We start from the raw sequence: 14,625 nt of genomic DNA, 5'->3' as shown, positions 1-14,625 counted from the left end.
GGTGAGGCCTCAGTCTGCAAGGAAGGGTGAGGGAGACCTCGCGGGAGGAGCAGAGGAGTGGGCAGGCAGGTGGCACCCCACAGATGCAGAAGGGGAGCTGGGCAGGGATCGGAGAACGACTTTATTGAAGGTGGAATTGGCAAGACTTAGCCCCACTCCACCCCAGCCCAGAGCCCATCCTCTCTCTCTCTCACACACACACATACACACTTTCCACAAGCTCTGTGCCTCCCTGCACCTGCCTGGTGCCCTGGGAAGGGTGCTCTTTCTCTCTCTCTCATTCTCTCTCTCTCTCCCCCACCATGACCTTGGGGTGGAGATTGAGTCTGAGCAGGCTGGCCTGTTTTTAAAGTGCTCTGACGTGCAGTGCTACTGTCGGAAGGGGTGAGGAGCCGGCTGCAGGAGAGCTTCTCACGCCTGCCAGTCCTGTGCTTGGGCTGGGCTCCGTCTGCCCCAGGCTGCGAGAGGGATTCTCACGTGCATTCCTTGGCATTGATGCTACTCCCCTTTCTTCCCTGGGGCCTGGGAGATGAGACCTCTGGGTGTTTGGTTTTTGTTTTGTTTGATGCTCCCAGGAAAGTGAGAGCACGTTCCGGGAAGCCCAGCGACAGCACACAGTCAGATCTGGTATTCCCAGCCCTCCCCGTCCTCCAGACCCCTGTTGATTATCCCACGCAGGTCGCTCCTCAGGGTCCCTTGCCGAAGCCTTTCCCAGTTGGCGCTGCTGCGGGAGGTACTTCGAGACACTGAGGGTGTAGGAAGGGGCAGGTGGGGGCTGAAGGGACAGCCCAGCTCCAGTTTTTCCACCGAGTCTTTGTCCGAGTCCTCAGAGCCCCGGGTGTGGAAGGCCCGCGCGTAGCGTTGGATCCGCTGCCGGTTGAGATCCTGCCTGTCTTCCACCCTGTGGGATGCAGGCGGACTTCAGAGACAACCAGGACTTGAAGAGAAGATCCCAGAAGGATGCTTGTGTCTCATCCCCTGGTCTCCCCATCCCCGCCATTGCTGGCCTTTCCCCTTCTCTGGACCCTCGGTGGATGCCTGGGTCCCTGGCCCCTTGGCAGCCAGGCCTCAGGAAGCAGCAGCTCTCCCACAGGCTCCCTAGATGCTTTGAGAAGCCCAGGCTCCAAACGGGGCCCCTTCCTCAGCAGCTCAGTCAACAAGCACACAGCCCAGGGAGCACCCAGGCGTCCTCGGGGACCCCAGGAACAGGATGTTGTCTGAGCAGAGGGACACCCAGCCGATGAGTCTTCTCAGGGGATGCCTACCCCCCACCACCCCACGTCACTCACCGCAGGAACCAGCGGTCCCCCAGGCCATACTCCCGTCCACAGATCCCAGAGCGAGGCCACAGGCAGCGAGGCAGCTTCCGCTCCAGCATCACCGTGGTGGCCACGATCTGCGTATAGGGACAAAGGGGAAGTCAGAGATGAGGCTGGGTGCAGACAGAGGAATGAGAACTGCAGACTGAGAAGGAGGAGAGGATGCGGGCAAAGGGTAACAGTCTAGCAATGGCAAGGAAACGTGCGAGCTCGTGGTTTCCCGGGGGGTGATGAACGATGCCCCTGGATCTGGGAGGTGGTGCTGGCTTTGTTGACCCTCTTCAGCGGGAGAGAGTTGATAGGGCTTGAGGCCAACAATTCTTTACCCAATGACCTGACATCCATGACACAGCCAGGCCAGAGGCAGGAGAAAGGAAGCAGAAGCCCCATTCCCAGGAGCACAGGAACCAGAGAAAGCAAATAGAAAGGGGTCCTCCTAAGGGCTCCTAGATATTTTGACCCTCCAGACATAAAGGTCACTTAGCAATATAAAAATCTCACTTAGAATATCAATATATATTTCTGGAGAAAATATTTTCCTGAGCGGACCTTATTTCCCAGCTTCGTTTTTCCACTCTGTTTTCTACACACCACAGTTAAACGCCTTCCAGTTTGGGAAATTTCCATTTTTATTTTGCTGAATTGATTTTTTTAGATAAATTATTTTCTAGGTGTTTTTTAAATGAGGATTTGATTCATCACATGATCCTCTCCCTATCTTGAAGCTCTGGGCTGAAGATAGCTTCTGCTACTACAGGAAGTTTTTGTGGCATTATTTTTAACACATCCAACTTTCCACATCAATTTTTTGCAGACTTAAAAATTATCAAGAAGACTTGATACTCCAGTTTTCATTTGGGAACCAAATGTACTGAGTGCAGTTTTAGCCACCGTTAGCTTTATTTTCTGTTGATTTATTTCTTGTTGATTCCTCTAGAAAACACTGAGCTTTTAATTGTTGAGAAAACTGTGAGGCATTCTTCTCAGCGGTTCCAGTATTGCCCGGTTGAATTGCTAATCAGTGCTTCTGTGCACTCTGCATGATTTTGCTTGCTTTGCCACAACTGTCCAAATGTAAGTAGGGTCGAGAGATTCCGCCTGTCCCTGAGTTTGGCAGATTCCTTGGTAGGAAGGGGAGGAGGTGCCCTAGCCCTCCCAGCCACCAGGGGGCTCACCTGGGCCCTCCACAGCTCATCCCGCTCGTGGGCCACTCGCCAGTGAGTGTCGCCCATCATGGCGATGAGGAGGTTAAGCATGAGCAGCGTAGCGATGATGGCGAAGGCAGCGTAAGTGATGCTGTACATGAAGGGCAGGTCCACGTTGTAGTTGGCGGGACCATCGATGATGGTGAGGAACAGCTCGAAGGTGCTGAACAGGGCCATGGGGTAGTCGTAGAAGTGGCCCAGCTCCTCCGGGTCTTCTGTCTGGAAGATGATATAGAAGGCTGCTCCACCCAAGGGGGGTGAGGGTTACCATGGCAACCGTGCAGGCGACCAGCCCACCCGGGCTCCACGTCTGTGTCCATCCTGGTCCCTTCATCTCAGTATCACCAGCCCTGCAGTGCTCCAGACTTTGGGTTTTTTTAAGTCCCTAGTTTTCTACGAGCCTCATCTTCTTGATCCCAAGAGCTACCTCTCCCTCACACTCCTGATTCTTCTCACCTCCGAAAGACGTCCCATCCTCTGACATTATATGGTCTTCTCTGATCTCTGCATTAATCCTCCTCCCCAAGTTTAGCCCGAGCCAGTGCCCCCTAGATTTTCTCATCTCCTCCCTGCCGTGGCCTCTGATCCTGGACAGATGATTACCTGAAGCAAAGCCCAGGATGACCACAGCCATCAGCCAGCAGAAGCGCATCAGGTCACCAAAAATCATCTAGAGGGAGCAGGAGGCAGAGAACATCTGCATACATTCCCCAAGCAATTGCCCTGTCCAACGTCTAACAGGTCTAATCCCGATAAACCTCACAGCTCCACCCTCTGGGACAGGGATTGGCTAACTATGGCCTGCAGGCCAGATCTACCTGTCCTGTTTTGGTGTGGCCTTTGAACTGAAAAGAGTTTCTCCATATTTAAAGGATTGTTTAAAAAAAAAAAAAAAAGAAGAAGAAAAAAAAAAAACATACAATGAAGCCATGTGTGGCTTGCAGAGCCTGGAATGTCTACTGTTCGGCCCTTGATGGGACTGTCTGCTGACTGCCACTCTGGGGCCTTTCTCTAGGGAGCATGGGGGGAGGACTGACCTTCTGGATCATGATGGTGAAGGGGCCCAGCATCTGAAATCCTCGGGCGAAGTACATGACGTTGCACCAGCCCAGCACCAGGGCAAAGGACATGGGCACCACCTCACCGTTGGCACTGGTGAGCCGCATCACCATGGTCACCAGCACCATGAAGGCATAGGCGATGCTGGGGGAGCAGGGAGACGGGTGATGAGGGGAGGGCTGGGATGATCCTGGGGACCCGACAGCAAGCATGTAGCTGGGAACGTGCCCACACATGCAGACTCAGCCTCCCCACACTCCAGGCACAGGGTCATTCACACAGCACTAGAGAGGGAGCTCTGGAGCTAAAGTTCTCGAGAGGTCAGGAATCCAGGGAGTGCAACTGGAGCCCTGTTGGGGGAAGGGATGGGAGTGAGAGGAAGGAAACTCACATGAGGACATGAAATGGACCCCCAAGGATGGTCTGTCCAAAGAAGCGAGTGACCCCCATTCTGAAGATGTCTGGAATCTAAAGAGAAGTCAGGGAGACACAAAGGCACTCAGAGACCGGAACTCAGGCTGGATTCCTGGGGCAGACAGCCTCGCCCAGATTCCATCCACACCTCACCTCTACCAGCAGGATGATGACAGCCCCAATGACAGTCACCAGCTCCCCCACCAGCCGGATGTCATCCTTAGGGGTCACGTAGGCTTCCTGAGAGGGGAGAAGAATGGTCAAAACACTCAGGGCTTTGAGGCATCTGCCCTGGGTTTCCATGGTGCCCAGGGTCACCAGCCCCAGCAGATTCTTTTTAATCTGTGAGGTGAGGCTCTTCTCAAGCTCTGTTCTCAGAGTAAGAGCCTATGTATGTTTCTGTGGGTATGCATTTGGAGTTTGTACTCATGTATTTGAGACTGGAACGAGAGGAGAAATGGTGTGAGGAAGGGAAGGGACACGGGTCTGAGAAAAAGCAGAGACCCAAGTCCTGCCTTGCTGATCTGCTCCTCCGAGGGTGTCACCTGAAATAACTTCTGCTGTAAGAGGGTGTTGTCCCGGGAGCTCGTGCGGTTATTGGTCCTGGGCTTCAGGGGGCGGTTGACGCAGCACATGGTAAAGCAGATGATGTACAGCAGGTATATGGCACCCAGCACGCAGAAGTACGGCCGCCCGTACCGCTTCCACTTGAGGTTCACCAGCTCCTTCACTGGCGTCTGGTCCAGGATCTGGCGAGCCTGAACGGAAAGAGAACAGGCAGCTCAGAGACCCTGACACCCCTCCCCAGCCACAGCCTGCTGTGACAAGCCCTACCTCCCGCTTCTTGGTGGTGATGATAAGTTCCAGCAGAGACTGCTCATCCCCCGAGGAGTCAATCTCCGTGAGGTCATAGAGGGTCGAGGTCAGTGGCCCATACGTCCACTGGGTGTGCTTCCGCTTCTGCATCAGGTGCTGGAACATCTAAGGGAAAGTGGAGGTGACTCAGGAGCAGTAAGCAAATGTGAGGGTCACGGAGTGTGAATGGGATGCACATGCAGGAGGGCAGCACCCCTGGAGAGGGTGGCTGCCCTTTAATTTTGACCACAGCGCTTAGAGGTTGTCCTCTCCCTCGACTCCCTCCAGAGTTTGGAAAGGGGAGATGAGAAGCTGTAGGGCCCTGCTCTGGGGAATGAAAGGGCAGGTGGGCTGGGTTATGACACACAATCCCAGCACGGGATCTAGGCTGTGTAACCCCCAATGCCTCAGGGAAAAAAGAGTGGGCAAGAAAGGGAACAGGTAGCAAGAGTGAAAGGGGTTGAAAAGTTTCTGTCTAAGCATATGTTCACCTCTATTTCTCCCATGGCCAGCGGGGTAGGTTGAGGGTCATTAGAAAGACACTTCAGGGATGGGGAGTGTGTCTCACCACAGTGTTACCCTCCACTCCAGCCAGCTTGAAGGGGGTGAGACCCTGGTGATTGGGCACGAGGTCCAGGGGCTGCAGGTGGTCCCCATGTCTGTCGTAGGACAGCACCAAGTTGTACATCTGGCAGGCAAAGGTTTTGTTGGGCTGGAGGATGAGGATGTGTAACACTGTGTTTCCTGGGGAGGACACAGGGTATCATGTGGCCACTGGCCTAATGTCCCTGACGTCCCCATCCCCACCGGGGGGTCTTCCTGAAGATCCCAGCCCCTCTCTTCACCCTGCCCCTGGCTCCCTGCAGCATCCCGGCTTCCCTCCCCATCCCAGCTCTTACCCAGGGAGTCCTGGGCCCGGATGTCGGCTCCATGTTCAATGAGCAGCCGCACGATCTCCTCGCTGTTCACACAGGCAGCAAAGGACAAAGGGTGCTCCCCTGGGGACACAGAGAGATCCATGGCAGGAGAGTGCAGGACGGAGGATGGGGTGGGCAGTCTCCCCCAAGTGACAGCCTTCTCCTCCTCCCCATCTCAGCTCAAGGCTTGGGGCAGAACCAGAGGAAGGGTGGTGGGGGAAATTGGCTCCTCACCTAATTAAGCCCTAGAAGGACTGCCCCTCCCAACAGATAGAGCTGAAGGTGGGATCCTCCTCTGCCTGGCCTCCCTCTGCCTTGCCCACCTCTCCAGCTGCCCCTCCTCCAAGCCCAGCCCTGCTCTCACCAAAGTAGATGAGGTTATGGGGACTTCGACGGAAGGCAGTGCCGGTGGCTCTGGCAGAGACACTGGCCCTGTGGGCAAGCAGGGCTCGGACCAGGTTCACGTTCTGGTTCACAACAGCGATGTGCAGTGCAGTCTGACCTGGCCCAGAGACAGCCGTCAGTCACAGTTATGTCCCCAGGATCCTGCATGGGGTCCCTCCCATGTGCACCCCTGGTCTGTTTCCCTCGGGGGCAGCCTGGGATGGAGAACAGGGAGCCCTTGGGTGTTCAGGATTCCCAGGGGTTCCAGCTGCCGCCCATCTCTTCCACTTCTCCAGGCCCCTGGCATTTCAGGGGGCAGGCATTCTAGTGATGTGCAGTCAGGACTGACGTGGAAGAAGGGAGGCAGAGAAGAGAAAAAAGAGTAGGAGACTCAGACCCCCTCTTTGTCTTTCCCAAATTATCCACCACAGAGACTGACTTGAAATACCCAACCACTCGCTCCTGCTCTCCACCCTAGGCCCATGGGCCCCTCACCCTCATACAGCTCAGATGTCATGGGCTCCAAGACCAGCTCCGGGGCAGCCTCCATCAGCACCATGGCGGCCTCCAGGTTGTCGTAGAGGGCTGCTATGTGCAGCGCAGTTTCCCCCATGGCTCCTGGCATTTACAGAGAGGTGGGTCACGTGTCTTCCATGGGACAGGGGCTAGGGGGCAATAGATTCAGAGGCCAACAGCACAGCACAAGGTCCTGGGCACTCCTGGGAGGCCGTGGGTGTGGGGCTCACCTAGGACACGGTGCTGAGGGTCTGCTTCCTACCTCTCTGGTGCACCTCGCAGTCCTCATACTTGAGCAACTTGCTCAGGGCCCGGACATCATTCTCTTTGGCAGCTAGAAGGAGAGGAGACTCCCAGATCCTACAGAGGAATGGAATAGGAAAGGTGGAAGCAGGGAGCATAGTTGCGGAGGGAAAGGCCCTGGCTTCACTCCGTTATACACAGATGTGTGTGGCTCTGCATCAGGAACCTCAAGGTCTTCAGTCAAGGCAGGTGGGGCCACTGATGTCTTTTCTCTTTACAGTCAGTAAACATGAATCAACTTTTTGCCCGTGTGTTTGAGACTGTCCACAACTGGCTTCCTACCCCCCGGGGCCTGGGGCCAGAATGTACTGCGTGTGCATGCATTATCAGTGCACTTCAGGTACGGAAGGGAGGGGTTCGACTTAGACATGTGCTTACCTGCTAGCCAGTTCACCCCTGGAGTGGTCCTGTTTGACCCTCACCAGGTGCCCTGAGATTGCCCTCTAGGATAAGCCTTGTTTTGCATGGACTGAGGGGTGCAAGGAATTCCTGTCTCATATTTGCGGAGGAAGTCACACACAGAGGCTAGCAGGACTTCTGTTGCATCATCCTCTGCCCACTCGACCTTCTCAGCAGAACACTTTGATACCCTCCCAACAATAGCATCTTCAGGGCTTAACACAAAGGAACAGTGGCCCATAAGAACAAGGCTGGCTCCAGGCTTCCCTTCCTCCTAGGTGATCACTCATTCATTCACTCATTCATTCATTTTCTCTGTCTCTGCCTTTCTGTCTCTCATCTTTCTTCTCACATCATCCCCACGGCCTTCCTTCTAGATCCGCAGCAGCACGTGAGCCCTTCTAAGAAACAGAAATGCTCAGGCCAACCCTTCCACCTAGCAAATCAAATCTGCAGTTTAAGAAGATTCCCAGCTGATTCCTGTGCATAGGAAAGTTTGAGAAGCACTCAAGGCAGTAGTTATTTGCACCTGGACCCTGCATGCAAAAACTGGTGTCAACAAATCAGAGACCAGCTCAGGGATCTCAGTTTCCAAACAGCTCACATTAAAGCTTGTGAAGCAGCATTCTCCATCATTTTCAGACCAGCTGTCGAGAGGGCTTCAGGTGCTACTTTATTTTGGCTATTGGCCCCTAAGACATAAACTATGGCCAACAATGATAGATGCAGAGAAAAAAGAGAATCCAATCTAGAGGATTGGTTCATTGAATTTCATGTGAATCTGAATGCTCCCATTCTGCTCTCTGATGCTTCTTGGGTTTACCCAATTTGGGATTCATGGATCCCTTTTTTGTACCTGAGTCAGATTAGTCTCTCCTTACTTATCCACTTCTCACTTGTTTTAGGCCAAATTATCTTCTCTGACTCCCCAGATCATCTCTTTATTCTTATCCCCACTGTGTGCTAAAAAATGTCTTTTAAAATTAGAACTTACCCCAGCTAAGACACATGGTCTCCTTTGATTCAATTTTCTCTCTTTCCCTGGAGCTATTTGGTCTTTCTATGGGAGTAAATGAAGTAACTCTATTTATCCATAGTTTGACAGTCATGTGATACACAAAACGACATAGACAGGAGCTTGCATTCTAAAGCGCTGGCAGTGACAAGAAGTTGACTCCATAGCTGGAGGTAGAAGGACAATCAGAGAGAAGACATCAGCTCACTCATCTCCTCTGCCCTGGACCCCATGCACGGCAGCAGCCACCAAGTCCTGTTGGTTCAACATGGAAAGCTCTCTCTCCTTTCAGTCCCTACCTCCTTGCTCCTGCTAAACTTCATTAATTCATGTCCTCATTCTCTAGCCCAAGATTAACAAAATATTCTTTTCACCAGTTTCCCTGTACCCTATCTACCCCCATCCATCCTTCTCGATGCTGTTGAGATAATCTTTCTAAATGGCAAATGCAAAAGTCCAATGGGTCCTCAGCTGCTAAGGAAGGAACACAGAAGCTCTTTAAGGTCTTTGTGTGGCTGCTTTTCCACGCCCTGCACTTCCCACCCACTCCTTGTTCCTGGCATTTTGGTCTTATCATGCCTCAGCACTGCAGAGCACACCATTCTCCCTAGGTCTGTGCCCATGGGGCTCCTTCCTTCTAGACTCCAACTCCCCCAGCCCACCAGTTTGTTCACTGTGTCTTCTGCAGTGCCTATGGCTAGAAATACACCCAGAATGGTGTAAATGCCCACTGACATCATCTGTGGAGTGAATGAATCAGCAGCAATACCAAAAGGTGGTTTGGCTCAACTGCTCCTCCTCATTATTTTCATCAGCTGCCCCCTAAGCCAACCTTCAGCAAGCATATAAGTACCCTTGGTGTTCAGACGCAACTTCAAAAGGTGTTTTCTGCATCCCCCTAATCATCACCGCCACTTCAACCATATGCACAAAGCCCTCCTCTCTAGACACCCTAGACTGGGGGAAAACCCATCCCTAGCACCACACACACACACACACACACACACGCATGCGAAAGTTCTTCACTCTCTCCTGTGGCCTTCTATTTCAGCATCTTTCACTGGGGGCTGTAATTGCTATGCATCTGTCTCTTCCTCTGTACTAAGGGTCCTCGAGGGCAGAGACCAGCCACTTACTCATCTTTATATCCCTTCTCTGCTCTCCTCCAGTACGCTTCCACTATCTGCCAGTGCCCCCTAGAGGCCTCCATTCCCTGTCAATTCCTTTTTTATCCTCTGCTGACACCCTAGTGGCCTAGGAAAAACAAAAAGCTACCGTCAGACCTAGAGTTGCTAGAGTTACCAAATAAAAATACAACATGCTCAGATAAGTGTGAATGTTAGATGCACAATTTTTTTTAGAATAAGCATGTCACATGCAATATTGGGGATACACTTACACTAGCAGCTTATTTGGTGTTTATCTCAAATTCAAACTGAACTGAACGTCCTGTATTTTATCTGGCACCTAGTCAGACTACACCCTGTGTGAAGAACCAGCTGATGACCCAACCCAGCAAGGTTTGTAGAGAACTAGCCTCCTCTGACTGTAAACTCCAGAATCCAGCAAAAAGGGGGATCCAGTGTGTGGATGGGTTTAGACTGGGGTATCAGGCTGAGCCATTACTTGCAATAACACTATCTGTCCACAAGGGGACAGCAGAGAAAGCCTTAGCTCACCTGCTTGGCAGTAAGGCTGACCCCCCAAACACCTGACTCTCTCCTTGGGGTCACTGAAGGAGGTGCATAGAGCCGACTTACCCAGAGATTCCCGTGCTTGGGGGACAAATAGTTTTTTTGGTAGAAACTCATCACAGGAGTTTAGATCACAACATGGGGGTCAAGGACAGGGACAGCCCTCACCGCAAAGAATTATCCTGTCCAAAATGTCATTAGTGCCAAGGTGAGGAAACCCTGATTCAGAGGTACAATTATTCACAATCCATTTGAGAAGAAATCTTCACTCTAAAAGGAATCAGAAATTTCCTATACATAAAAATGTTTTCTTAGGGCTCATTAAATACTCAACTAAAGGAGAAATTTTTAAAAAGGTGAGGCCTTTTAAGCACTCACTGATCAAGCACTCAAAAGAGATTATAGAGCAAATCAGAAACTGTAACAATATAAAAGGTATGTTCGGATTCTAGAATGTTTTCTTTTACTGGATAACAAATTATAATAAAATTGAATGGTCTAGTTCAATATTAGACTGGTGAAAATCAACTAAGGGGTTCCTGGCATAAAATCTAGCACATTATTTGTTCAGCAAACAAATCAATGGCCTCCCTCTGAGCCACCAAGGGAGGATTCCTGACTTCCTCTCTCTGGCTCCTCCATCCCATGCCCTAATCAGCACCTCCATCTTCGTAGATGTGTGTACCGTGTGCATGAGTCCGGTTTGGCTTTTAGTTGCTGGGAAGCAAGGCAGGATCACGAGACTCCTGAGAAAAGTTCAAATACGATTTTTAGAGCCAGAAAGCCCCCCAGAAATTGAGTTAAATCTGCTCATGTAACAGATGGAGGAAGCAAATCAGAGACAGAGGCAGGACCCGTGCCCCACTGGCCATTTCTTGGTCACGATTCTCAGTGTTAATCAGGGCTGGAAGAGGAGTTAGAGAAGACAGGCACGGGTCCCACTGGTCTCTCTTTCCCAGCAGGGAGTGTGCCCTCTGGGCAGGGATGGGGCTGGTACGCGACATGGCTGGCTGCTCGGACTGCATGGCCTCTCGCATTCCTGGGTGATACAGTGCAGTGCGGGTGAAGTTCGTGACCCCACTCACTCCCGCAGCATCTCACTCATGATCCCTTGTGCTATTTACCACCCTCTAACACAGGCCAAATATTTCTCCCAGGTTTCAGAAAAGGAAACTGAGGCGGCATGACCAAATCATTGCCAGAAGATCACACAAGAGTTAAAGGCAGGATGCTTGGCCAAGAATCCAGCCTCGGGCTCTGACCACTAAATTATGTGGTTCTTCTAGTTTTATGGCTCCTCCTGATTTTTCTTGGGGGTTGGGGGGTAGGCAGGCCTGAGCAGTGACCACAAATGAAGGAAAGAGCAGTAATGTGTGGGGCGGAGGCACACGGCGGGCCACCTCCCTCCAGCTCAGGCTCCCGGCGATGGGATCAGGAAGCCAAAGTGGTTGTTGAAAGACTTGGAATCGGCTTCCGTCCTAAGAGTCATAGCTCCTTTTGTGCACATAAGTAGACATCTGTGCATTTGCAAGCAGGCATGTGTGCAAGCATTTGCCAAGGCAGGAGTGCACGACATACCAGAGAAGCGCAGGACTGACTTTACAGACACTGGATTCCCATAGTTCACAGGTGTTTAACCCCGAGCTCCAGCAAACATGGCCTTGTTTCCAAATTGCTCCTTAGATGACAGAGTGCCAGCATGGGGGCGGGAGTGGGGTTCAGGGTAGGCAGCCTCATGAAGCTGCCCAGCACACCCCACAGCAGCCGGAATCAGGTCTCACACTTTCTCCTCTGTGCTTCCAGAACACGTCTATATCCACCAAGCTCACCTTTAGCCCAAGTACCTGCCTGTCAGTAAACTTTGCTCATAGGGATGAGAACTCCCTGACGGCAGGGACTGGGTCATACTCATTTTCTGCAGAAAGGTGAGGTGTCTGATGTTCAATAAATATGTAATGCATTAAATATCAGGAAGTGAGAAAATCCAAGCCCAAGGGAGAGATGACCTGGAAGAAATGGGAGAAAGTTGAGAGCTCAACTTGAATCCCCACCATGTAGATTTAAGCAGAGGGGGCTGCATGCTAAGCTCCAAGAAGCGTCTACTGTAGAGAGAGGGGAGTGCTGGGCTCCCAGTCACCCTGGGGAGGCCTCAAAGCCTTCCTTTCTCATGAGGCCATCCTGTACCCGCTGGAATCACACCCAATCCCACCCCACAGTTCTCCCTGTGAGTCCCCTTTGGAACAAATTCATCTTCACCATTTACTTACTCTGGGGTTGTGGGCCTGCTCCATTTGTAGGGGGATAACAGGACCCACCTTCATTATGGTTACTGGGATTACGGAGATAAAGCATGTGTAGTAACCAGCACCACACTGGGTTCTCAGTCCATGGCGCACACCTTCCCATTAGCTCACCCCTCATTCGTCCATATTGTTCCTGTTTACGTAGTCATCCCATGTTTATCTCACTGCCCCCATGCCTTCTCTTTGGTTGACGGCACAGATTAGGAAACTCCCCTTGCAGGCAATTTCAGCATCCTTCTGGGAAGTGCCCATCCAAAGGGGAGTCACTGCTCTGGATACCTGATATCCAGGAAAAAGAAGCCCAAGAAAGTATGGATGCCACTGGGGAGATCAGGGCAGGGAGAGGGCATCCCTCCCGAGGGTGGCATCAAGTTTTTCTAGCCAAAGGCTGCAGAGGTGGCCCCCATACGACCTGAGGAACGGTGGGGGCAGACAGGACATGCGGAAGCAGCCTGTTCCCAGCCAGGCTCAGCTCAGGCCTCCACTCTGCTCTCCCCTGACATCGCACACAGGGTATCTCCACCACCCCTTCCAATCCCCCAGGCCTTTGTGTACTCTGTGCCTGGCTCCCCCGGCCCTGGGGTCCCAAAAGTGCGAAGAGGATGAGTGAAGACAGTGACGATGACCGACTGTCTGACAACAATGCCATTCTGTTGTCCCAAGATGTCATCGGCCAAACATGTACTCCAGTCCCCACTCTCCCAGGCCTTGGGGGAGAGGTGGGTGGCTGGAGTGAGAGACGGAACCACGGTTCACAGCAAGAGTACAGCTCCAGCCCAGAATCCTTCAGCAAAAGAAAACACAGGGGCCTCCAGGCAGCCTCCCCGGTCAGGCTAAAACAGGCTCCTTCTCTTAGGGATAGAGGAAAACCCTAAGACACCAAGACTTCGGCTTTCCTCTATGAACAGACATGGTGTCTGCCTCCTTTGTGACCCAGGGAAAGCCCCAACAGGCAGGACTTCCTTCTAGACCACCACCAACTGGGTGGAGAAATCTACCAGAGACCACATGTAGGGATAGCCCTGAGTTCCGATTTCCCCCTCATCTCTGGCTCTGTACTCCAAGCTGCCATGGTGAAGAAAGCAGCAAATGGGTTTAGGGAAGTTTTCAGAGGTTGGAAGCAGCCAGCGGACTTCCCTAGGGCTTAAACTCTAGAGTCTCAAACTCCACCGCCTGAATGAGAGTGGGGGAGCACAGGGCCTAGGAACATCTGTTATTTTGACCCACTTCCCCCAACCCCAACCCGCCCGGAGAGAGAGAAATCAACCCCAAGGTTGGGTATGAGCTTTGTGAGTCTTCATATCCCCCCAGTGCTGGGCAAATAGCAGGGTCTTAGTCAATCTCTGATGAGACAAATGCACCGGAATGGCAACTTTTTCACATTTTGTCTTATTTTCTGGTTGCTAGTGTCTGCAGTTCTCTCTGCTTCATTCAATCATTCATTCATTCCTTCATGCGAACATATGTATACTATGTGTTCCTGCCAGAGAGACTGTGCTAGAGGCAGGGAGTCGAGATACAGAAGGCACTGTCCTCACCCGCCGTCCCCTCCGTAAGGCCCTATCCTCACAAGTCCAGCAAAGCGCCTAGGCCTTAGAGACGTACTCACAAGAGGCCTGCAGAATCGAATTAGATCTTATGATAGTGAACACCTGTGCCCATCTCGGCTCCATCCTCTCTCACCAGCCCTACAGGCTGAGGATCTTGAGACAAAATGCTCCCAAGGAGCCAGTCTGGGCCTGGGCGCACCATCTGTCTAGCCAGAGGTGCCAAAAAAGACAGGAGGTGAGGGAGGGGTGAGGGGTAGAGGTACAGGCCTGGGGCGGTGGGGAGGGGCGCAGACCAAGGGGGTCTTACCTCTTCTGCTGCAGTAGGTTCTGCTCATCTCGGCTCTGAGCCCAGGACTCCCGTCTCTGGAACCATCTGCAGAACTTGCTCCAGAGGCAGAGAATTAGCCCTTTCTCCTGGGGCAGTGACAACCCCATGGGGTGTAGGGCCGGCTCCTTGGGGGGCTGAGGCCGAGGCCAGACCCTGACGGGACTCAGCCTTGGGGCCACATCGGCCCCCCCAAGGGCCGGCCCGCCCTCTCCCTGTAGAGGTCCCGTCTCCTGTCTCCTGCCTTCGTGACGAGTTCCCTGGGAGTCTCCCAGCAGCCCCAGCCAGGCTGCAGAGGACTGCGAGTTTGTTACACTTGGCAGAACCAGCCAGGACTCTGCAGGGCTGGCCTGTCGGGAGCTCCCGC

The 14,625-nt window shown here is 52.6% G+C and overlaps 1 protein-coding gene across 2 annotated transcripts; it reads right to left on the bottom strand.

Moving 5' to 3' along the window:
- Nucleotides 1-103: 103 nt before the first annotated feature.
- On the bottom strand, nucleotides 104-14,625 carry TRPV6 (transient receptor potential cation channel subfamily V member 6). 2 transcript variants are annotated; one of them, XM_003929795.4, is made up of 15 exons: nucleotides 14,241-14,625; nucleotides 6,932-7,029; nucleotides 6,649-6,771; nucleotides 6,134-6,271; nucleotides 5,752-5,850; nucleotides 5,421-5,596; nucleotides 4,832-4,978; nucleotides 4,543-4,755; nucleotides 4,151-4,237; nucleotides 3,975-4,051; nucleotides 3,562-3,727; nucleotides 3,128-3,194; nucleotides 2,495-2,763; nucleotides 1,290-1,396; nucleotides 104-901 (listed from the first exon to the last, which is right to left on the bottom strand). In XM_003929795.4, exons 1-15 carry the CDS (start codon nucleotides 14,366-14,368, stop codon nucleotides 619-621), a joined length of 2,178 nt encoding a protein of 725 aa, XP_003929844.1. In that variant the 5' UTR covers nucleotides 14,369-14,625; the 3' UTR covers nucleotides 104-618. The 2 variants fall into 2 exon arrangements, with proteins under 2 accessions (XP_003929844.1, XP_010338708.1); XM_010340406.3 differs by lacking the exons at nucleotides 6,932-7,029; nucleotides 14,241-14,625 and having other exon boundaries at nucleotides 6,134-6,266; nucleotides 6,649-6,737.

This window comes from Saimiri boliviensis, chromosome 10, assembly GCF_048565385.1.
Source record: "Saimiri boliviensis isolate mSaiBol1 chromosome 10, mSaiBol1.pri, whole genome shotgun sequence".
Classification (NCBI taxonomy): domain Eukaryota; kingdom Metazoa; phylum Chordata; class Mammalia; order Primates; family Cebidae; genus Saimiri; species Saimiri boliviensis.
Note: the sequence above shows the minus strand (reverse complement) of the source record. Positions and strands in the feature narration are given on the sequence as shown.